General features: G+C 42.8%; 2 protein-coding genes across 15 annotated transcripts in view; one reads left to right on the top strand and one right to left on the bottom strand.

Moving 5' to 3' along the window:
* DEPDC5 (DEP domain containing 5, GATOR1 subcomplex subunit) overlaps positions 1 to 12,091 on the bottom strand; it is a 92,703-nt gene extending 80,612 nt beyond the window's left edge. For 6 of the 14 annotated variants that reach the window (XM_036013686.1, XM_028527496.1, XM_028527495.2 and 3 more), the window contains exons 1-8: positions 11,878 to 12,039; positions 11,064 to 11,181; positions 8,814 to 8,901; positions 8,364 to 8,410; positions 5,722 to 5,807; positions 4,923 to 5,006; positions 3,660 to 3,709; positions 2,765 to 2,834 (exon numbers count right to left, since the gene is read on the bottom strand). In XM_036013686.1, coding sequence (XP_035869579.1) covers positions 2,765 to 2,834; positions 3,660 to 3,709; positions 4,923 to 5,006; positions 5,722 to 5,807; positions 8,364 to 8,410; positions 8,814 to 8,901; positions 11,064 to 11,121 — 483 coding nt within the window. In that variant the 5' untranslated portion in view covers positions 11,122 to 11,181; positions 11,878 to 12,039. The other 8 variants (XM_036013685.1, XM_036013687.1, XM_036013691.1 and 5 more) reach the window with 4 other exon arrangements.
* Positions 12,092 to 14,693: 2,602 nt separating this feature from the next.
* The window catches only part of PRR14L (proline rich 14 like), a 48,628-nt gene continuing 42,633 nt past the window's right edge, over positions 14,694 to 20,688 (top strand). The window contains exon 1 of the mRNA XM_028527378.2: positions 14,694 to 14,850. The gene's annotated coding sequence lies outside the window, so the exon portion shown is untranslated. The remainder of the gene's footprint in view (positions 14,851 to 20,688) is intronic.

Raw genomic sequence — 20,688 nt, 5'->3', positions numbered from 1 at the left:
GTCAGAGGGGCCACGGCAGGTATTATGGATGTCTATCCAATACCCTTTCTTCCTGAGAAACAAGAAACCAATTCTATTCTGGGGGGTAAGGGACCCACCCAAAAGACTAAACAGCCTCCTAAGCAGCTAAATGTGACTAAATTCTGTCCAATAAGATGAAAGCAGGAGAATGCATCCCTCTGTCTTTCTTCTCTTCTTCCTTCCTCTGACTGAAATATGGATGTGGCTACAGCAGCTCCAGATGGGCCATGGAAGCCCAACCCTGAGGATGGCCCAACAGGAAGACAGAAAGGAGCCTTAGATCACCAATAATTGTGACACTGTCATACCAGCCATGAACTGCCTACCCATGCATGCACTTCTTTTATAGGAGAGAAAAAAGTTGACCTTTAAACATCAATTAGCCACTGTTACTTTGGGGTTTTTTGTTCAACAAAATCCAACGGAATAAATAAGTAATCTTTTTAAAAACATAATTCATGTATCACACCCACACTTAACGTCCTTCAAGGCATTCTAACTGTCCTCAGAATAAATGGCTCTCAAGGGCCTGTGTGAATGGGCTGGAGCCTGTCTACCTCCTCACCAACATCATTTCCCTGCTTGTCTCCTAGTTTCTGCCACATAGGCCTCTCAACAGTGTTTCCCCTTCCTGGAGCACTCGTTGCCTCAACCCCCATGTGCTAGCTAAGTCTTACCTTTCCAGCACCTCCTCCGAGAAGCCTTCCCTGCCACCTTTGTTTTTGTTTTTTAAAAATATATTTTATTTACATATACTTAGAGAGAGGGGAGGGAGGGAGAGAGGGAAAGAAACATTGGCCTGTGAGAGAAACATCGGTGGGTTGCCTCTCACACATCGATCTTTCGCTTTGCGGGATGGCATCCAACCAACTGAGCTACAGCAGTCAAGGACCCTGCCCACCTTTGTAAAGAAAGGTCTCTCTCCCTCCCTTTCCTTCAGAATTTTTAATTGATTTCATATGTTTACTAAAGAAGGCACCCTCGGTTATTCCTTCTCATTACCCAGTTAATTTCCTTTGAAGTTCTTGTGATAATCTGTAATTACCACATTTATGACTAGGGTGTTACATCTGTCTTTCCACCAGGGTGGAAGCTCCTTACCAGGAGGGATCTTGCCTGTGCTGGTCACCCATGAATCCCCAGGGAATAGCCATTCTCCCCTTTGAATTCCCCTCTAGAATAAAGACTATTCACTGATAATGTTCTGTACCATATTCCTTTAAAAGGGGTGGGGATGATGGGGAGAAGAAGCATAGTAACTGATACACAAGAGGTGCTTCCATATTATTTGTTAAATAAATGAATGAATGAGGTTGAAGAAGTAAGTAAATGCCAAATTATCATGGTCTTTGTAAGTCACGCTTAAAGGTGAATTTCTAGAAAACTGGAGAAGAGCAAATTAAGATCACTATAAAATAAAAATTATGCCTATTAGAGTTGCAAAAACTTAAAAAATTTAAGATCAGGTGTTGGAAAAGGTGAAAAAATACAAGAGATTTTATATATAGCTACTAGGAGCATAAACTGATCTGAAGAATTTAAAAAATAATTTGGCATTACCTTACACAATGGAACCTACAGCCCAACAAATATGCCCCTAATTACAGATTAAAAATATAGTATTGAGTATAAGCAAGCTCACTTAAAAATAAAAACTGCATACATTTTTATTCCACTTGAATAAAATTCAAAAATAAGCAAAACAAATAATACATTACAGTAAAACATACAGGGGTGGGCAAAAGTAGGTTTACTGTTGTGAGTATGCAGAACAGAACATTCTTATATTCTTATTTATTTATTTGCATTTTTCCATATGAACAACTGTAAACCCAGCTTGCCTACCTTGTATATGTATTACTGCTATGTAAACAAGAAGGAAATTTAAAAAGTAAAATTTAGGTAGTGGCTACCTCTGACACATGATGGCTCTCAGTCGGGGCAATTTTGCTCCCTCAGAGGATATTTGGTGAGGTCTGGAGACACTGCTGGTTGTCATGGCTTGCAGGGTGAGGAGTGGAGGGTGCCACTGGTACTCAGCGGATTCAAACAAGGGATGCTTCTGAACACCCCACAATGCACAAAACAGAACCCCCACAGCATTACACAGCCGTCTGGGGACAAACATTTCTTTATTGGCTGTCCTATACACTGCAGTGCATTTAGCAGCACCCCCACACGCCCCTATTTGTGAGAGCCAAACATGTCTCTGCCAAAAGACCCCTGGGAGGCAATACTGCCCCCAGCTGAGAACCACTCGGGGGAGACTGGGGTGAGAACAGAGAAGAGCGGGTGGGTGGTCTCGTCATTGCGGGTAATGGCCACAGCTGTTAAGTACGGGTTTTCCCAACCAGAATAGAAAGCAAAGGGGGAGATTCCTTTGCAAAGGTCTCTCTCCATGTTTACCAATGCAATCTTCTACTGTGTCTAACTTTTGCAATGTGTTAGTGGGCACAGAAGCCTGCCAGTTAGACACTACATCCGTACATCTGGTATTAAGAAGACCTCCTTCAGAAGCAGAAAACAAAGATCAACCCCAAATTAAAGAGCTCCAGCTAGAAAACATTAGAATTTCAGGAGTCCCTGACAATATGACAATGTAGTCCGCCTGGGTGGGCAGATAGACAGTGGCCATCATGAGATTATCTCGTTTTTGCTCATTTCTCTGTTTTGTTTTTGATTTCCAGACTTAGGCATAAGGATATAAGGAAATAAAAGTCAAAAAGCATTTTCTCAGTCTTACCCTGGTATCTTCACTGATATAGCCACACATGACCTTCTCGTTCTTGACCCACAGCTCACCAGCCTGTGCCCTGAAAAGAGGAACACACACAAGTTATTACAACTCTTGCATAAACCACAGAGAAACAATGATGACTTCTGGGCGGCTCACTCTGCTCTGTTATTTATACCCTATTGATCTGGCCAAGTTCGGGTTTCTGGAGACAGTGCCATGAACAGATTATGCAAAATCAAGAATTCTTGGAGCATACTGAGTACATACAACAGGAACCCTTAATCTGAAAGTTCATAGAAAATACGTGGGTCTAAAAAAGAGCTTCAGGGAATCCATAAAACCTCTGAAATGATGCAAAATTTTCTGGGCAGAGTATTACAGCTTTCATCAAATTTTAAAAGGGTTTTCCCTGACTGGTATGGCTCAGTGGGTTGGGCACTTTTTCCTGCAAACCGGAAGGTTGCCAGTTCGATTCCCAGTCAGGACACACACCTGGGTTGTGGGCCAGGTCCCCGGTTGGGGGTGTGCAAGAGGCAACTGATAGATGTTTCTCTCCCTCTCTTTCTCCTTCCTTTCCCCTCTCTCTAAAAATAGATAAATCAAATCTTTTTTTAAAAAACTGTTTAAATATGTTCATGTAGCACTTTTTCCAATTCTAAAATTATTAGTCTAGACTTCCTTTGTTAAAGAATACCAGGTGGCTTCACAACTTCCAGTACTCTAGAGCATTTGTGGGCGGGGGAGTTGGTTTGTTTTAAGTATAATAATCTAATGTTTTAAGCTATTATGTATTTTATTATAGGGACATCCAAATACCTCAAATGCTGTTTGTTGCCCCATTACTGCATTAGATCCTACTCCCATTTACTAGCAAAGAAGTCAAGAGTCATGGAGTATCTACCTGATGCCAGCAAATTCCACCTTCTGAGTGATATAGGCACAGGTGCTGACCTAAGGGAAGAGAGAGAGAAATTCAATAATACATCAAAGCCATAAAAGGTCATAAAGAAAGTCCTGGCTTTCTAATCTCTCCTAACAACCCAAAGTTCAATTAGCAGGGGGGGTAATAGATTCATCCCTTTACAAAACCTGCTGGGGCAGGTGTACCAGTAGGTTCTTAAGAGTTTGGCAAGTACAGACAATAGTAAAGACCAGGTGGGTAAGTGGCCAGCTCCACCAATATACCTGTCCCCACATATGTTTGTATCATTATCTATATTTACATACTCAGTTAAATACAGAACATTTATTTCTCAGGCAAGCTCTCATTTCAGAAAGTAGAACCCTCCTTCTACCATTAAAAATGAGCAAAGATTATGGCCCTAACCAGGTAGCTCAGATGGTTAGAGGTTCGTCCTGATACACCAAGGTTGTGGGTTCAACCCCCTGTCAGGGCACATATAAGAATCAACCAATGAATACATAACTAAGTGGAACAACAAATTGATGTTTTACCTTCTCTCTCTCCCCGCTTTCCTCTCGCTCTCTAAAATCAATAAATATTTAAAAAATGAGCAAAGATTTTTTTCTGAAAATATATGCTGCATGGAAATTCTACCTATAATTTGTTGTTTTATAATACTCAAAAAGCCCAGTAAGGAGAATTTTAGCACCAGCTCACAATTTTGATGAACTCATCATTTTCAGTGGAAAATGTTAATTAAAAATAAAAGAAGGGAAATGGGGGGAGGGTACAGCCAAAGCAGTCTAACCTAGAAACAGCAAGATCTGAATTTTAGCTCAGTGCTGGCTGCTTACCAGCTTTCTAATCTTAGCCAATCACTACTTCCCAATCTCAGTTTTCACACGTATACATTAGGGGTAACACATACCTGTTCACAAAGAAATGTGAGGTGCAAATGAAATCATGTGAAAATTTGAAAACTAGAGTCTCATTCAAACGAAAAACAATATTATAATTTCCCATTCAAACTAAAAAAGCAGAGTGAAAATCTCTGACAATAAGCAAAACAGAATTAAAAAAAAAAACCATGAGAAGAGAATGGGAAGAAGATAAATGAAGTGTTTGTAACGATTGCCCGTGATGCTGCAATCTGAAATGACTGTACACTCTTCTCCCTTACTAGATCTTTGCATCTCAGTGAGAACACGGGTTGCTAATATAATAAAAAAAATCATAGACCTTTTAAAAATTGTATCTTACCAAACTTTTCTTTAGTCGCCACATATCCCCACGGCCAATATATTGATCCTTAAAAGTTAATTCCACTAGATCAAGGGTCACATCCTAAAAGAGATAATGAAATATATCTCTCTGCCATCCTCTGCCACACTCCATAGTCATAAAATAGTGTCCACTCACATGGAGAAACCTTTTGGCAAAAAATAAGAAACTGAAAGATCATTCAATAGCAGAACCCTGACAAACGGATTTTATCCCGCCAAACAAGGCTCATGAGAATAGATGGTAAGTCTCTAAAAGATGCTACAGCAGCTGTATCATGGTTAAGTTCAAAGAATATGAGAGTACTAATTCTGAGTTTTAGTCTTGATTCTGGCACACAAACATGACGTTGAGTCATGTGCTTTATTTCCATAGATAGTGTCAATAATATCTTTTAGACAATGATTTTTACCAAGTATAGGATCATTTCCAGAAGTGTAAGAATACATGAAGAAATTTTAGTGTTTCAATAGAAAATTTTACATTTAGCTTCACATATACACATATATACAAAAGTCTTAAAAAGGGAGCAAAAAATGTATACACACATAGAGTTAAAAAAAAAGACTGCATCCTTACAGAAAGAAGGGCAAAAAAAGGAGGGGGGCATTTAAAATGCAACTTACATACTATCCATAATCTAAATGACCTACATATGACCACATATTTAATAGTCTAACACTCTACCTAAGTAATTCATTATTCCCTTAGAGACCTCATCTTGAGGAAGGGTTCTAATCATATCCAAAAGAAACTCAGGTGCAGAACAAAGATATACCTTAGGGTCCACTACGTTCACATAAACATCTTGATAAGGTCTTAGACGAAACACTTGGGTCACGGTCTGGTCCACACTGATAGTTTCTGAAACAGAGAAGAAATCTAATAATACATTCTGAAAAAAAGCAGATAAATAACCCTGGCTGGCGTAGCTCAGTGGATTAAGCGTGGGCTGCGAACCAAAGTGTCACAGGTTCGATTCCCAGTCAGGGTACATGCTTGATGTTTCTGTCTGTCTGTCTGTCTCTCTCTTTCTCCCTCCCTTCTCTCTCTAAAAAATAAATAAATAAAATCTTAAAAAAGACAATATCTATATAAAAAAAGCAGATAAATATAGTCTCGATCTATAAATACTGAGACATTCAACAAGTAACACAATTGACCCTTTGCCATGAATAAGGCACATTTTCTGCCTTCCAGGAGCTTAAAATTTAGACTTCTCTGCTTTTCAGGTGACACAAGCAGGTAAAATAAGACCTGAGCACAAGCAATAAAAAAATAGAGAGACAGCCTTGGTTGGCATGGTTCAGTAGATGGAGCAGATGGAGCACTGGACTGCGAAGCAAAGAGTCACTGGTTCGATTCTCAGTCAGGACAGATGCCTGGGTTGCAGGCCAGGTCCCCAGTAGGGGGTGTACAAGAGGCGACCACTCTCTCTCCCTCCCCCTCTCTCTAAAAATAAATAAATAAAGTCTAAAAATGGCAGGGGCGATGCACAGGGAAAGAGAAAATAAAGAATTTAAGAAGCAACGTAGAAAAGTTCAAATAGGCTTAGTTGCTTAGGTGTCATCCTGCAAAGTGAAAGGTCACCAGTTCGATTCCCAGACAGGGCACACGACTGGGTTGTGGGTTTAGTCCCCAATCAGGGCGCATACGAGCGGCATCCAATTGATGGTACAACCCATCAATGTTTCTCTCTCACATCGATGTTTCTCACCATCCCTTTCTCCTTCCCTTCCCCCTCTCTAAAAATGAATTTTAAAATATTTTTTTAAGTTCAAAGAAAAAAAGTTCAAATTGCTGTGACAATTCAGAAGAGGAAGTGATCCTTTCTTATTTGGAATGAAGTGGTAATGGTAGTTCAAAAAAAAAAACCTTCACAAGGAGTCTGGTAAATCAGAAAGGCACAGGAGGCAGGAGAAGGGGTCAGGGTAAGAAGGGCATGCTTGGGGTCTGGGTTTTACCGAAATCTTAACTCTCAGGATTTGGATTTTACAGACTGTTTTCCCATCAAGTTGAAATATTAAAAAGTAGCTGATATTAAGGTCCTTTAAAGTAAATTAGAAGGATTTTTTTTTCTTTTCTTTTCTTTTTAATTTAAGGCATTACCTTGTTTGCTAACAATTAACATTTTGGCCCCTTGATCAGCGTGGTATAGTCGTGAGAGGAAAAAAGAAAGGATCTGCATCCAGAATGAATGAGCAGAGTCCAGGTTCTGGCTCCTCTGCCCACTGACTTCAGGCACACCAACTCGCCTGCTGAGACTAAGTCTTCTCACCCACTCAAGAGTGGGCAGAAACCACCTTCAGTCCTCCTGAGCCCACCAGCCTGGCCTCTCAGGCCCTGCGCCTGCCTCAGGTCCAGCTCCTACCACTGGGGCAGGAGGCCCCTCCACCTCTTCTGTAGGGCCCCTCTTTCCTAAAACCCCACCTCAGAAACAGTGTTTTCCAGATACCTGCCTCTGGCCCCTTTCTGAGCTGCTGCTGCTCAGCCATGGGGCACTTCTGAGCTCCTGACAGAGGCCAGAGGGAGGTCTCTGCTCCCTTCCCCTGGCCCTACACTGCCTGGGCTCTGCTCCTCGAGACACTCCCCAGATGCACAGCCCTGGGGAGGAGGCAGCCCATCCTCCTGATTCTCTGCCATCCCCAGAGGTACCATGCCTGCCCTCTCCTCCTAGCTGCAGCTGAAGGCTTTACCTTTGCACACTTTGGATCATAGTTACATCATTGCGCATTAAATGATCTGAATAAATCAAGAGGTTTCAAAAAAAAAAATTGGTGGGAAGGTAAAGAGAGATTACAAAAAGCTCCCAGGACAGTGCCTTGTACATGTTGTAGGTAACCATGAATATGTTTCTTTCCCTGCCTCCCCCAGAGTAGGCACTTAACAAATGTTTTGTGCAAAAGCATAATATTTAAGAAAGCATGCTTTGCCAACAATTGTTTTGGAGTTAAGTGTAAACAAAGCTTTATGTCTTCAGATTGATTTTCCTCCTGGCACTAAAATAAAGTAATTTCTTCAGTGCCAGAGTGAGAGTGATTACGGTTCTGATAGCAGACCTTTTTATCTTTTTTAAGATTTCGTTTATTTATTTATTTTTAGATAGAGGGAGGGAGAGAGAAAGAGAAGGAGAGAAACATCAGATACACCCATAGGTTGCCTCTCACATGTCCCCAACCAGGGACCCAGCCCACACCGCAGGCATGGGAATTGAACCAATGACCCTTCAGTTTGCAGGCCGGTACTCAATCCACTGAGTCACACCAGCCAGGGCACAGACAATTTTTTTAGAGGGAACATAATTCGATAAGGAGAGAGGTGCAGTGGCCTCATTCCCTGAGATTGTGAAGACAGGTTTCTTGTAGTTTCTGGGAGAATAAAGTATAAAAAATCTTAAGAGAAAAGAAATGGAATTCTTACCTTTCTGTAAATCTTCCTTAAGTGACTTGACCTGCAAAAGTAGAGGGCTGGGGGGAAAAAAGCAATAAAAAGATAGGATGCTGTAAGCAGTAACTAAGTAGCTTTTTTTTTTTACCCCCCCAAACCCCAAAGGGCAAACAGACCACTCTGGACACATTATAACTTGTAACAAGCACAACAATGGGAGAAAGTTCCCTTAGAAACAAAGAAACTCTGCACCTGTGCTCAAGGAAAGGGAAAAATGCTACAGAATTTTTCAGAGTTGTCATCTCAGCTTGAAAAACAGAAAGGATGTACCACATTTTAAAAGATTATTGGTTTACCAAATCCTAGAGGACAGATTTATTCTCATCCAAGCAAAGAGATGTCTCACCCTTCAAGCCCTTTAAACAAAATATCATCTGGAAATAGCCACTCAGTCAGCTCCCTTGATCCTAGTCAGACACTCACCTGTACTCATCATTGGGGTGGGCAATCTCCACAATGTCTCCATGCTTGATGTGAGGAAACACTTTGGGGTTCACCACCAGCTCATCATCTGAAAGACAATTCAGCAATCCCAAGCAGAAAACACACTCACTTAGGTGACAGCTTGTGGTGCATTTTCTCATGTTGGGTCCTCACAATCTGATCAGGTTTTGTATTATAGGACAATCTCTTGTACTTATCCAAAATTATTCAAAAATACTGTCTTAACGTGACCCTCACAATAAATCTTTGGACCTAGCAGAAATGAGGAAATAATATAGAATAGGTAGACAGCTACTAACAACACAGCCAGGACTGAGGACTGACTAGTCCAGAGCTCCTTCTGCCTAAAGCCCACCACCTTTCATAAGTCATAAAAATCAAGCCAAATAAAACGCCTGAGACTTTGGAGGACAGCACCTGAACAGGGAAAGACTTCAGGTATCAGTTTACATTAGGATCCAAGGGTCTCCTTGGAATAAAGGGTGGACATAATTTCATGTTTTGTTTTGTTTTGTTTTGTTTTTACCCCTGCCCCTCATTGGGGATGGAGGAGAACTCTTTCAAGTACAACATACTCAGAACCATCAAGATGGAATGATTTTTTTTCTCGTTTGATTTTTGGGGAAAGACATGGCCTTTAATTATCCTAAAATCATGACAAGTATATCTAGATTTCAAATATAATCAGACCCCATAAAAATTCAGCCTGGGAAAGCAAAGCACTGGGTTAACCCCCAATTTTATTTTGCATACTACTTCCATTGACAGTTTTATGCCAAATTCCCTGTGAAGCCCTCCCCCAACTTCTATAGTCTGAATTGAGCTCTCTGAGCATGAACTCCCTTCTGCTTTATCATTTCCTTTTTGCGCGTCTGTCTCATGGAGCTGAATGCCCCTTAAAGACAAGGGACTTGTCATATTCATAACCTTTATGTCTGGCACAGGTATGCCCCTAGTATTTGTTGGGTGTGTATTTATAGTCTTGCAGGAAACTGCGTACCACACTAGCCACCTTTGTCTTGTGGACATGAAAAAGCAGACTCATATACACTGTATATAACACTATACAGGATGGGGCAAAAGTAGGTTTACAGTTGTTTATGTGGACAGCGGTGCAATAATTAATAAATAATAATACAAGGATAAACTGTGTTTCGCATATTCACAGCTGTAAACCCCCTTTTGCCCTGCTCTGTATATACTCTATCCTCATATCCTTCCCTCTACCAAAAGTTGTTTCTGTTGGCTGGTCGATTCTACTTCACCAATGTTTAGGCAGCATCAACTGCATATCAAATATAATATTAACAACAGATTGCGTATGTTAGCAAAAACTGTTTTAAATGTATCAATGTCTGGTATATCCTTACCCTGGTAATAACAGTGGCTACATTTACTGAGCTGCATGAAGGGGCCTGGTGCTCTGCTAAATATATACATCATCTAACTTGCTCCCCACAACACCTTATGACATAGAAACTACTGCATTTCCTTTTTGGCAGTGTTCACCTTTGGTGCAAATGCATACCAAAATACAATTTTAGAAAGACTCATTGGGCTGTTAATTCCAATTGCTGAAGCAAATAAGGTTATTAGGAAAGAGGTAAAACTATTTATTTACAAAATAAAGTCTTATTACTGCCACCCTGTTCTGCAGATTTATAGACTCAAGGTGATAAGGGAGACAGAGAAACCATACTAAAGCACATGGATTTGTAGATAAGGTAAACTAAGGGCTTGCTGGAGGTCACAGGGAATGTTAGAGCAGAGCTGATCCTCGATCCTGGTTTAGTGCAGGACAACACACTGTGTGTGTTTCTGCCCCTTCTCCCTGTGCCTCAAAGCCACACAGTTTCACGTTTTGATCATATCTGTTTTATGCATATCGACTATTTCTCTCTCATTGAATGTAAGTTTCTCTTTTCTGCCAAACCAGTGCAGATTGAAATGTCATGGAACGTATACAGTAAACACATAATAAAAAAATACAAATAAAGGGTAGCAAACTGGGAAAATCCACAATGTTCTTTAAAAGTCAGAGGTGCGAATGCTTTTAGAAAAGGCCTGTGCTCCCCAGACCTCCTGCTAGTTTTCCACTTGCTGCTTCACTTGGACAAGTTGCTTGTCTAGCCTCCACTGTCCCATGGGCCAGTGTGAAATTTTCAAGGCACTGGACACACCAGGACCTCAGCCAACTCACACAACTCCCAAAGACCAATCAATACTGACCACTGCCCCCAAAGCCCTTCTTGTGGATGACCAGTTTGTAGACCTTTGTTGTTCTCATCTTGTACTGTTTTTTCCTTCAGCTGTTCCAAGCTTGCAGGAGAGAAGTCATCTTGACGCCCTGCCATTGAAACACAAACAAAAGGGCTGTCACACTTTTCCTTGCGATTGCTCTTTGATATTAAGCTACTAAAAATACTGGTATTGCTTAGCTGGGAGGTGGAACCAACCCTTGCATGAAATCACTCCTCCAAGGACAAGGATGGATGGAGAAAAAAACAGAACCAAAGAATCTGGGAACCAGGGAAAATTCAAGACAGGCTCTAGTCCAACCTCCAAGGAAACATTCTCTGTATCGCACTCCCTAAGGGAAAACTTGTGTTGGATGGGGCACTCATTACCTTGACTCTGTCTACAACAATAAAACTCAAATAATAAAGAGATCTTTAAGAGGTAAGCACACTTATTCAGTAAATGCCAAAAGTGTGCGCCAGAACAAGGGACTTGGCCAAAGTCATTCAGAGACTGAGAGGCATTCCCACAGTTCACGTTTTGCCGTCAATGTCTTGGGCAAATAGAGGATAAATGGGAGGAAGGCAAGGGTTCATTCCTCAAATCTCCGCCTACATAAACTCTCATCAGTTCCTCCCCCACAGACACTCATTTCACAGCTGAGTCCATTGAGGTTCAGAGAGGTAAAGAGTCTTGTCTAAGGTCACACAGCGGGATAGGGGGTGAGGCCAAGACTTGAACCGGAGCCTTGGGCCCCCTTCCTCTTGTTCCCCAAACCCGGGCCCCGGCTGGCAGCTCCACTCACCAGCAGCTCCGGAGCCCCTTCCCGCTTCAAGCCGGGGCAACGAGGATCGGACCCTCGCCAGGTTCCCCGCGTTTCCTTGGGACGCCCTACCTACGCCCGAACAGCCCGTGCAGCTTTCGTGCCCGAGCTCTAGGGGCCAACCCGCCCGCCCCAGCCAAGGAGCGCTCACCTGAGAACCCGCGCCGCTCCGGTGGCTCCGCCCCTATGCTCCGCCCCTTTCCCGCCCATCTGCCCCGGGCCTCTCTGGCCGGGCCTCCGCCTCCTCTCGGTGTCCGCACCGCTTCCTCATCCGGGGCTTACGCCGGGGGCGGGGCCTCGTGTGCGGCCCCCAGCTCCGGTTGCCCCCTGCATTTCCCGCTTGCTTGCCAGAAGACCGCCCGCTCTAGAGAGAAGTCTTTTACTGTCTAGAAGACGTTCCTAAACAGATCAGCCTGAGATCTTCGTTTCCAACTTGGTGACTCCCCCAACAAGCCAAAGTCGGGACAATCCACGGATCTATAAAGGGAATGTTATAGACCTCGTCTGGCCTCACAGGGCTACTGAGAGGCACCAGATAGGTTCTGGGAGAACTTTTATGAAATGCAAAGGGCCGAGCACGTGCGACTCCTGGGAAGTATCCATTTTGGGGGTCTTTTTAAGTCCAAACCCCAAATGATGTTTGTGCCTGTGTGGCTATGAAATAATAGCTACCATAGCTTTCACAGACATCCTCATGTAATCATCACATCTCCATTAGGTGGCAGATCATCGTGTTTCACACACGGGAAAACAGACTGGGGACACGAAACTCCTCGGAAGGAAGCAAGGATGGATCCTGACTTGGCTCTGAAGACTGAACTTTTAACCCGCATCCTCATCTCACACCCAAGGGGGCTCAGCCTAAGCTCCTAGTGGTCGGGACATTTTTCTCTCCTTCAGGAGAAAATCAGAGCATTGTGGGCTGTGCCTCAACTGGCCAAAGACGTCTGACAAGTTTTCAGCTCCATCTGATTGACCTATGGTTTTCGGGAAAATTCTAATGTTGAAAGAAAAATCCGTTGCATAGCACAAGGAGACGGGAGTGGCAAGACGAGTAAGAGCTTTCTTAAATTAAGCATCCATGCTTTTCAGGATTCACAAGTTAAAATATTAAATCATTGTAATTTTTTATACATAAGGGAAACATAATCAAGTGAACTGCAACAGTTGCAAAGTTTTTCAGGGGCAAAAATGTTACATGTAAAAGACTTTTTATGTTGCCAATTCAGGGACTCACCCAAATCCCCCAGGGTTTTTTTCCGTTCTTAGCAGCAGTGACTAATGGGAAGTCCTTCCATCCCAGACGTAGCTAATGGGGTTCTCTCTCCCTGTGCCTCAGGAGAATTTGATTTCTTCTCCTCAGAGATGTGCATAATGGATATCATATCTTAGAAATGCAAATATCTCACTTTTTAATTTGGTAAAAACTTGAGAAACACCTCAAACAAATTTTGAGATTTTTAAAACTTATCTAAAGCTGGTCAAGGTAAGGGGAGGCTGGAACTCCTGAAAACTCAGTGAACAAGATAAATATTTATTGAATGCAACCTTTTCAAATCAAAATTAATACAAAAATGTATGCTGTACAAAATAATCACATTCTGAAATAAAACAAGAATAATGGTGCTGTGCAGTCATATTAGAGCCAGAGGCAGAAGGGCAAACCAAAGTAACTGGGTTTCTCAAATCACCTTCAATAGACAAATAACTTGCCTGAGAAATACCTAAGGAAGCAGATTCTGTAAACAGAAATGTTTTAAAGTGAATTTCTAGTTAATTCAGCCCAATATTGTACATCTATGGAGATGATATATGGACTCATAGACTGTAAACAACAGGGTTGGTATTTGAGTTTGTGTATCTCCAGCCTTAACTAAGCTGGGGAAAGCTTTATCTTTGCTCTAGTGGCCCACACGTTGGTGGGTTCAGAGATATCATGTTTAGAAAAGGGAGACTTAGCCCTGGCTGGTGTGGCTCAGTAGACTGAGCGCTGGCCTGTGAACTAAAGGTTCGCCAGTTCGAATGCCAGTCAGGGCACGTATCTGGGTTGTGGAAGAAGTCCCCCGTAGGGGGCACTGGTGAGGCAACCCCACATTGATGTTTCTCTCGTTTTTTCCCTTCCCTCTCTAAAAATAAATGAAATTTTTTTTCCTTTTTGAAAAGGGAGAATTAAAGTCTCCCAAACCTTTCTTCAAATGTCTGTTGTGTGTCTGCTTACTCAGGACACCGGTAGGTGCTGAGCAAAGAATGATGAACCAAATACACAAGGGTGGAAAGAGACAGACAATAAAGAATAAAGAGACAAAACAGGGCAACTTCACCTGGTGTTACAGCTAGGAATAAATTAAAAGCAGATGCCTTGCCTTAAAGGACTGGAGGCAGAGAGGTAGCATTTAGATTTAGTGGTCAATGTGACAAGAACGGGGTGGGGGCACCTAAAACATTGATTCCAGTTGTAAAGATCTCTTGGGCTGCCACAGTGGAACGCGGTAGGCCGCGAGAGTTGCAGCGTCCAGGCCACAGAAATGGTGGACTGGTTCGGGGTATTGGTAATAGAGACAACCTCGGGGCCCTAGGGGCTCAGCAAAAGTAAAAAGGTGTGTTCCGCTTTAAGAGTACGGGCCGCAGAGGCGGGGCATAAAAAAAACAAAAAACAAAAAAACGAACCCAGCTAAAGCAGGGCAGGCGGGCCCGACGCTGGAAGAGCAACCTAACGGGGTGCGCGCGCACCCTGCGGGGGCGGAACTTGGGCGAGCCCGCTTGGCTGTCTCAGACCCCGGATAAGGAAGTGCGGGGAGGAGGGGTGAGGACCATAGAGACGAAGAGGTGGCGACGGCCGGAGCGCCCCTGGGCTCTCTTAGCTCGGTAGGCTCAGGTAGACTTCGCGGCGGCTGGGCTGCGGCTGCAGAAACCGGGCTGGCGGGGCCGAGCGCGGGCCGCGGAGCAGGCCTCAGGGTAAGAGGCCGGGGGCGGGAAGGCTTAGGGTGCAGCCACCCCGCCCCACTGCACCCTAAGAGGACCGTCCACCGGGAGGTGCAGGTTGCGGGGGAGCCCGCCCCCCCCCACTCTCTCGGGGTGCCGAAGGGAACCGAGGCTATGCTGCGGGCAGCGGAACGACCCGGGGAGAGGGAGGAGACCAGGCTCCGCGTCGTGAGGGGAAACTGCTTCACCAAGTCATGGCTCCGACGGAGGCGAGATACTCGTCTTCAGCCTCGTTACGGCAGGAGACCCCCAACTTCCTTCGTGGAGAGCGACGCCCCTTGTCGTGGACGTACGCTGTTCCTCGGCTTCAGTGCGTTTATCAGCAGAGCAAGACCCGCTCCTGGGGTGCGAGAGGGAGATTTTGAACTTATTTTAAGGAGGGTTTAAAAGATAACCTCAAACAAGACCTTCCCCCCTGCCCCGCCCCGATTTGGTCAGCGCCTGCCCCCCAAGTAAAGAGCGAGACTCAACTTGCCTAAAAGTGACAGAGGGTATCTCCCTTCCCTGGGAAAGACAGACTTACTTTTCCTCCTTTATTTTTACCTTTACCCCGAGATCTAGGAAGGAAGACCCCGAATGTACTTGGCGGTGGTAGAAGTCAGCCTTTCTCCCCTCCCCCAGTCAGTACACGGAGTGAGCCTCGCTTCTCTTCCCCCACGTCTCCTGGTGTGCAGTGAGCTCCTTTCCTTGGCACGGTTGGCGTTTGCAGTGTGATTGTTGTTAGCCTGTGTCTCCCACTTCCCGTCTTTGTGACCTTAACGAATTAATTGCTTCACCTTTCTCACTCAGCCCATCTCTCATTTGGGTACTCTTTTCATGGAATTGTCATAAGAGGTAAAGGAGAATTTGTGTCAGTGCTTAGTACATAGTAATAACCTTTTGGTCAATTGTTGCTATTGCTGTTACTTAATTTGTTTTTTAAAAAGGAAACTAATATCATCCACAGAGAAACAGATTTTTCCATGCATGTCTTTTCTCACCATCCCCACCCCATCTCCCCCAAGCCCCAACCCCCATCGCAAGTATTCAAGCCAACCTTTCTCACGAGAAAGGAGGCTTTACCCCTGGGGTGGAGAAAGAGGCACTTCTAATCCTCTTAGATCCTACCATACTCCCCCAATTAACAAAGAGGGCCTCAATTAGAATAATCAGGAAAAAAGACTTTGTTTTTGGAAACAAGTCTGTACCCCAAGAGGTAGGGAAGCCAGCCTTTTCTTTGTTCAAGGAAGCTATCACTTCCTCACTGTTTAGAGATGTCCTCTCCCGCTCCCTCTACTTGCTCTAGCGACAGAAAAGCTTCCTTCTGTCCATTAGCCCCCTCCTTCAGAGAGGAAGATTCCAACTTGTTTCTCTTGCTCTCCCAAGAAAAATACCTTTGAAAGGAGAACTCCTTTTCTGCTGTATATTTAGAGCGGCACAGATGGTTTCTTTTCTCTTCCTTTGAAAAAGAAATTACAATCTTTTATGCAGAAAGGCTGTCAGTAGAAATCAGGAGCATTTTCACTCCTTCATTCCCTGTGTGGAGACAGGGATCCTTTTGCTGCATGCTAATAAAGGGAGGAAAAGGGAAACAGTGTTTGATGCTTTTGAGATTTCCTGCACACTCCATGTTGAACAGCTGGGCCCTGTTTAGTAAGTATATGGGCTTCCCTGCCCCACTTGCAGCTTGTCTGGAGATCCTGTTTAAAAGATTCTTCTTTTTCTGTCCCTCAAGAGGAGGCCCCTTCCCCTGAATTCCCTCATGGAGGAATTGGCTATAGTGTCTCAATCTTTGGGAAAGAAAGCCCCTTTCTCAAGGTGAAAGGGGTGTTGTGAAATTCTGAGGGCCTGACAATGCTCACAATAGTATTGTGAGCATTGTCAGCGCCCAGTGTTATTAACTGTTCTTCTTTTTGTCAAGAGCAGCCCCTTTGCGCTGGAATTAAAGGGAGGGGAGCCCTTCAGACTCAGGATTAGGGGGGCACATGGTTTTCTGTTCTGCTGTTTTCTTTGTTTGCTTCTTCCCCTTATTTTTTTCTTTAGTGCTACAAACTTTTCCCACAGAACTTTGGTTCTGAGGAATGTTTGAACAACTAAGTAAAAATTGTCACTTTGTCAGGTTTTTGGTTTTATGAAATGTATTCTAACGAGACTGAGAGATGCAGTGTTATCTTTCACTGGTTGTTTTTTTTTCCCCTCTGGCTTATGTTATTTCGTGGGATAGGAATTAACCCTGCCAAGTTGCCCTGAAGACAAGTTAAAAGCTATCTTTTTAGTATGTAAAGTGTTCTTAAATTACCTCCGTTTGCCCTTGAGTGTTTTTAATGGAGATCAGTCTGAGCTCTGCACCACCATTGTTGGTATCTATAGGTGGGCTTTGCTGAAACGGTGAAATAGAAGTTTTACTTAGAGGGATTTTTATGAACAGCAGGACCTTTGAGATTATTCTGTTTACTTTGTTAATTTTACATGTGAAAAACTAGCCTAAAATGCTTAAGTGACACATTGCAGGCCATGCAACTAAGAGCGTGGCCAGATAGGGACCCTGGTCTCCCCACAGGGAAACCTGCACTTAGGCTGCACCCAGCTCGGCGTCTGCATTTGAAACACAAAGATCTGGAGAGGATTGTTCTCAGTTCAAAAGAATGTCTTTTATTGGAAGAACTGCACTGCATACTCTCTATAAATATCAGTCATTTTTTTTCCTTTAGCAAAAAATCCATTCTCTAAACAATCTAAATCTTATCTGTGTTATGGTAAAGAGGACAGGCCAATAGCAGCTGGCAGGAGTTGCTTGGGAATCTCTGGGTTACTTTTTGCTTATGCTAGATAATTATCTCTGGTGCCCTCACGTGATAGGTGGGTTATAAGTCATTAGTAAAGATTAAACCCTAAATCCCTGTTTACATTTTATAAGCATGTTTTACTCTTCCTCTTACTTGAAGTTATTTGACATTTAATGTAAAAAACTTTTATAGTTGAGGCAGAGAGCTGACATTTGAGAAGATACTGGTAAAATAGTACAGTTACAGTTATTCTTTATAGGTACATATTTGGATCTTGGGAAATAATGTTTTAAAAAATTTAACATCCCTGGCTGGCGTAGCTCAGTGGATTGAACGCGGGCTGCAAACCAAAGCATTGTAGGTTCGGTTCCCAGTCGGGGCACATGCCTGGGTTGTAGGCCATGGCCCCCAGCAACCACACATTGATGTTTCTCTCTCTATTTCCCTCCCTTCCCTCTCTAAAAATAAATAAATAAAATCTTTAATTAAAAAATTTTAACATGTTATACACACTCATTGTAAGAAAAAAAAAGTACAACATACAGATAAGTCATTCATGATTCCGTCACCCATTGTTCCATCACTGTTGGGTTATATTCTTTCAAACGTTTTCTTGTATATTCTTCCACACATTTCCTATATATTCTTTCAAACATTTTTATGTGCATATATATTTTACTAAAAAGATCCCTGATGTTTATGTAGTTGGATAAAGTAGCCCAGGCAGCTTTCTATGTAGAGATGTATTTCTACACCATTTTTAATTGCTCCATTGTGTGCAGAGATTTAGTATTGAAGTATTTGCATGCTAAAATTTTGGGTGTTCTGTAGTCTTCTGGAATTACCAATATCTTGATAGATGGCAAAAAAAAAAAAAACATTGAAAAAAGAGTTTAGTGATGCAAGCTGGTGAGCTGAGAATCATTTTAAGCTGTTACTCTAGGCTTGCATCTAAATAGTATTCCATCTCTGAGGGTTCCAGCCAAGGCCTTGACTCAGCTGTTCTTGGTGGCTCAACTGCAGATTCCACTGAGATACCAGATTGGGCTAGGAGAATAAGGAGAAGGGAGTGTCTGTTTGGCTTTGACAGCCAATTTGTCTAGTTGTTTGACAGGTTGAAATTCTTGGAATTACCCCCTTGAAAATAAGGGAGAGCATTGAGAGATAGGATAATTCTGTGGGTTTCGGCTTCTGTAAATTGGAAGTTATCTTTCAGTGACCAAAGCGTTTAAAGTTGTTTTGGCCAAGGTGAGCTTACAGTGTCTGTGGAGGCACAGGGAGGGTAAAAGTGCCATTTCTCCTGAGGAATATTTTGAACTCTTCTATATGATTATCAATATTGCCTCTTTGTGATAAAAATGGTTAGCCAGTGTGTGTTTTTGCATGAGTTCATGTTCAGAAAAAAATCTTGAATTAGGACCATGGGGATGGAGAAGAGTGGGATTTGTTAGAGGAACTGCTGGATCTGAGTCTGCAGGTTGCCAAGTGCTAATTGAAAGGCAAGTGGAAATTCAGATATAGTTTGGGGATTCAAGTCTGAGCTCTAGGTTAGTGGGGATGTCATTACTGAGAGGGGTAACAGGGTCAAAAATAAGCATGTAAGTTTACTCAGGGCCTTTTATTCATTCTTGTTCCTCATAACTGTTTGCATGTAATAAGGCTTAATTATTTCATGGATTGACTGGACTGTTTTAGGCATGTTAGGTTTAAGGGGTACCATCCTTATGAGTAAAACTGGTCAGGATCTTGAAAAAAGGAATAGGTTTCTCTTGTTTTTCATCAGATTATTTTAAAAAAATTTTTTAAAGATTTTTTATTTATTTATTTTTAAAGAGGGAAGGAGGGGGGGAGAGAGAGAGAGAGAGAGAAACACAGAAACACAGAAACACATCAATGTGCGGTTGTTGGGGACTGTGGCCTGCAACCCAGGCATGTGCCCTGACTGAGAATCAAACCTGTGATGCTTTGGTTTGTAGCCCGCGCTCAATCCACTGAGCTATGCCAGCCAGGGCTCATCAGATTATTAAGTTACAATTTGTGCACCATATGATTCAAGAACTTAAATTATAGGATTTGGTGGATTTTAGCATAGTCAAATGCAGCTATTACTATCAATTTTATTTTTTAAAGATTTTATTTATTTATTTTTAGAGAGAGAGGAAGGGAGGGAGATACATCAATGTGTGGTTGACTTTCACACACCCCCCCCCAACTGGGGACCTGACCCACAACCCAGACGTATGCCCTGACTGGGAATCAAACCAGTGACACTTTGGTTCCCAAGCTGGCACTCAATCCATTGAGCCACACCAGCCAGGGCTCAATTTTACTTTTTAAAAATTTATTTATTTATTTATTTATATTTTTAGAGAGGGGAAGGGAGGGAGGAAGAGGAGGAGAGAAACATCAATGGTTGCCTGTTACATACCTCAAACTAGGGACCTAGCCCACAACCCAGACATGTGCCCTCCCTGACCACCCACTGAGCCGCACTGGTCAGGGCACTACAATCAATTCTAGGACATTGTTATTGATCCCAAAACATTCTGTCCATTAGTAGCCACTCTCTATTTCTCTGCCACTCCCAGCACTAAGTAGCTACTAATTCACTTTCTGAGTCCAGATACACCTCCTCTGCACATTTCGTGTAAATGGGATCTCATGATATGTGGTCTTTTGTGACTGGCTTCTCCCTCCCCCCCATAATGCTTTCAAGGTTCATCCATGATATATCATAAATCAGTACTTTATTTCTTTTATAGTGAGTAAATAGTCCATTGAATGGATAGATCATATTTTATCAGTTCATCCAATTAATGGACATTTGAGCTTTTTGCACTTTTTGGCTTTTACAAGTAGTGCTACTGTGAACATTCACGAAAGTTTTTGTGTGAATATGTGTTTTTGGGTCTATAACTAGGAGTGGGCTTGCTAAGTCCTGTGGTTACCCGTGCCTAGAGGTATAGTTTTGAGTCATCCTCATAGCAGAGAACCTGTAAGAAAAGGTGAGGTCATCGAAAAAGTGAAGCCTGAAAACAGAGGTGTA

The sequence above is a fragment of the Phyllostomus discolor genome, chromosome 13, assembly GCF_004126475.2.
Source record: "Phyllostomus discolor isolate MPI-MPIP mPhyDis1 chromosome 13, mPhyDis1.pri.v3, whole genome shotgun sequence".
NCBI classification, from domain to species: Eukaryota; Metazoa; Chordata; class Mammalia; order Chiroptera; family Phyllostomidae; genus Phyllostomus; species Phyllostomus discolor.
Note: the sequence above shows the minus strand (reverse complement) of the source record. Positions and strands in the feature narration are given on the sequence as shown.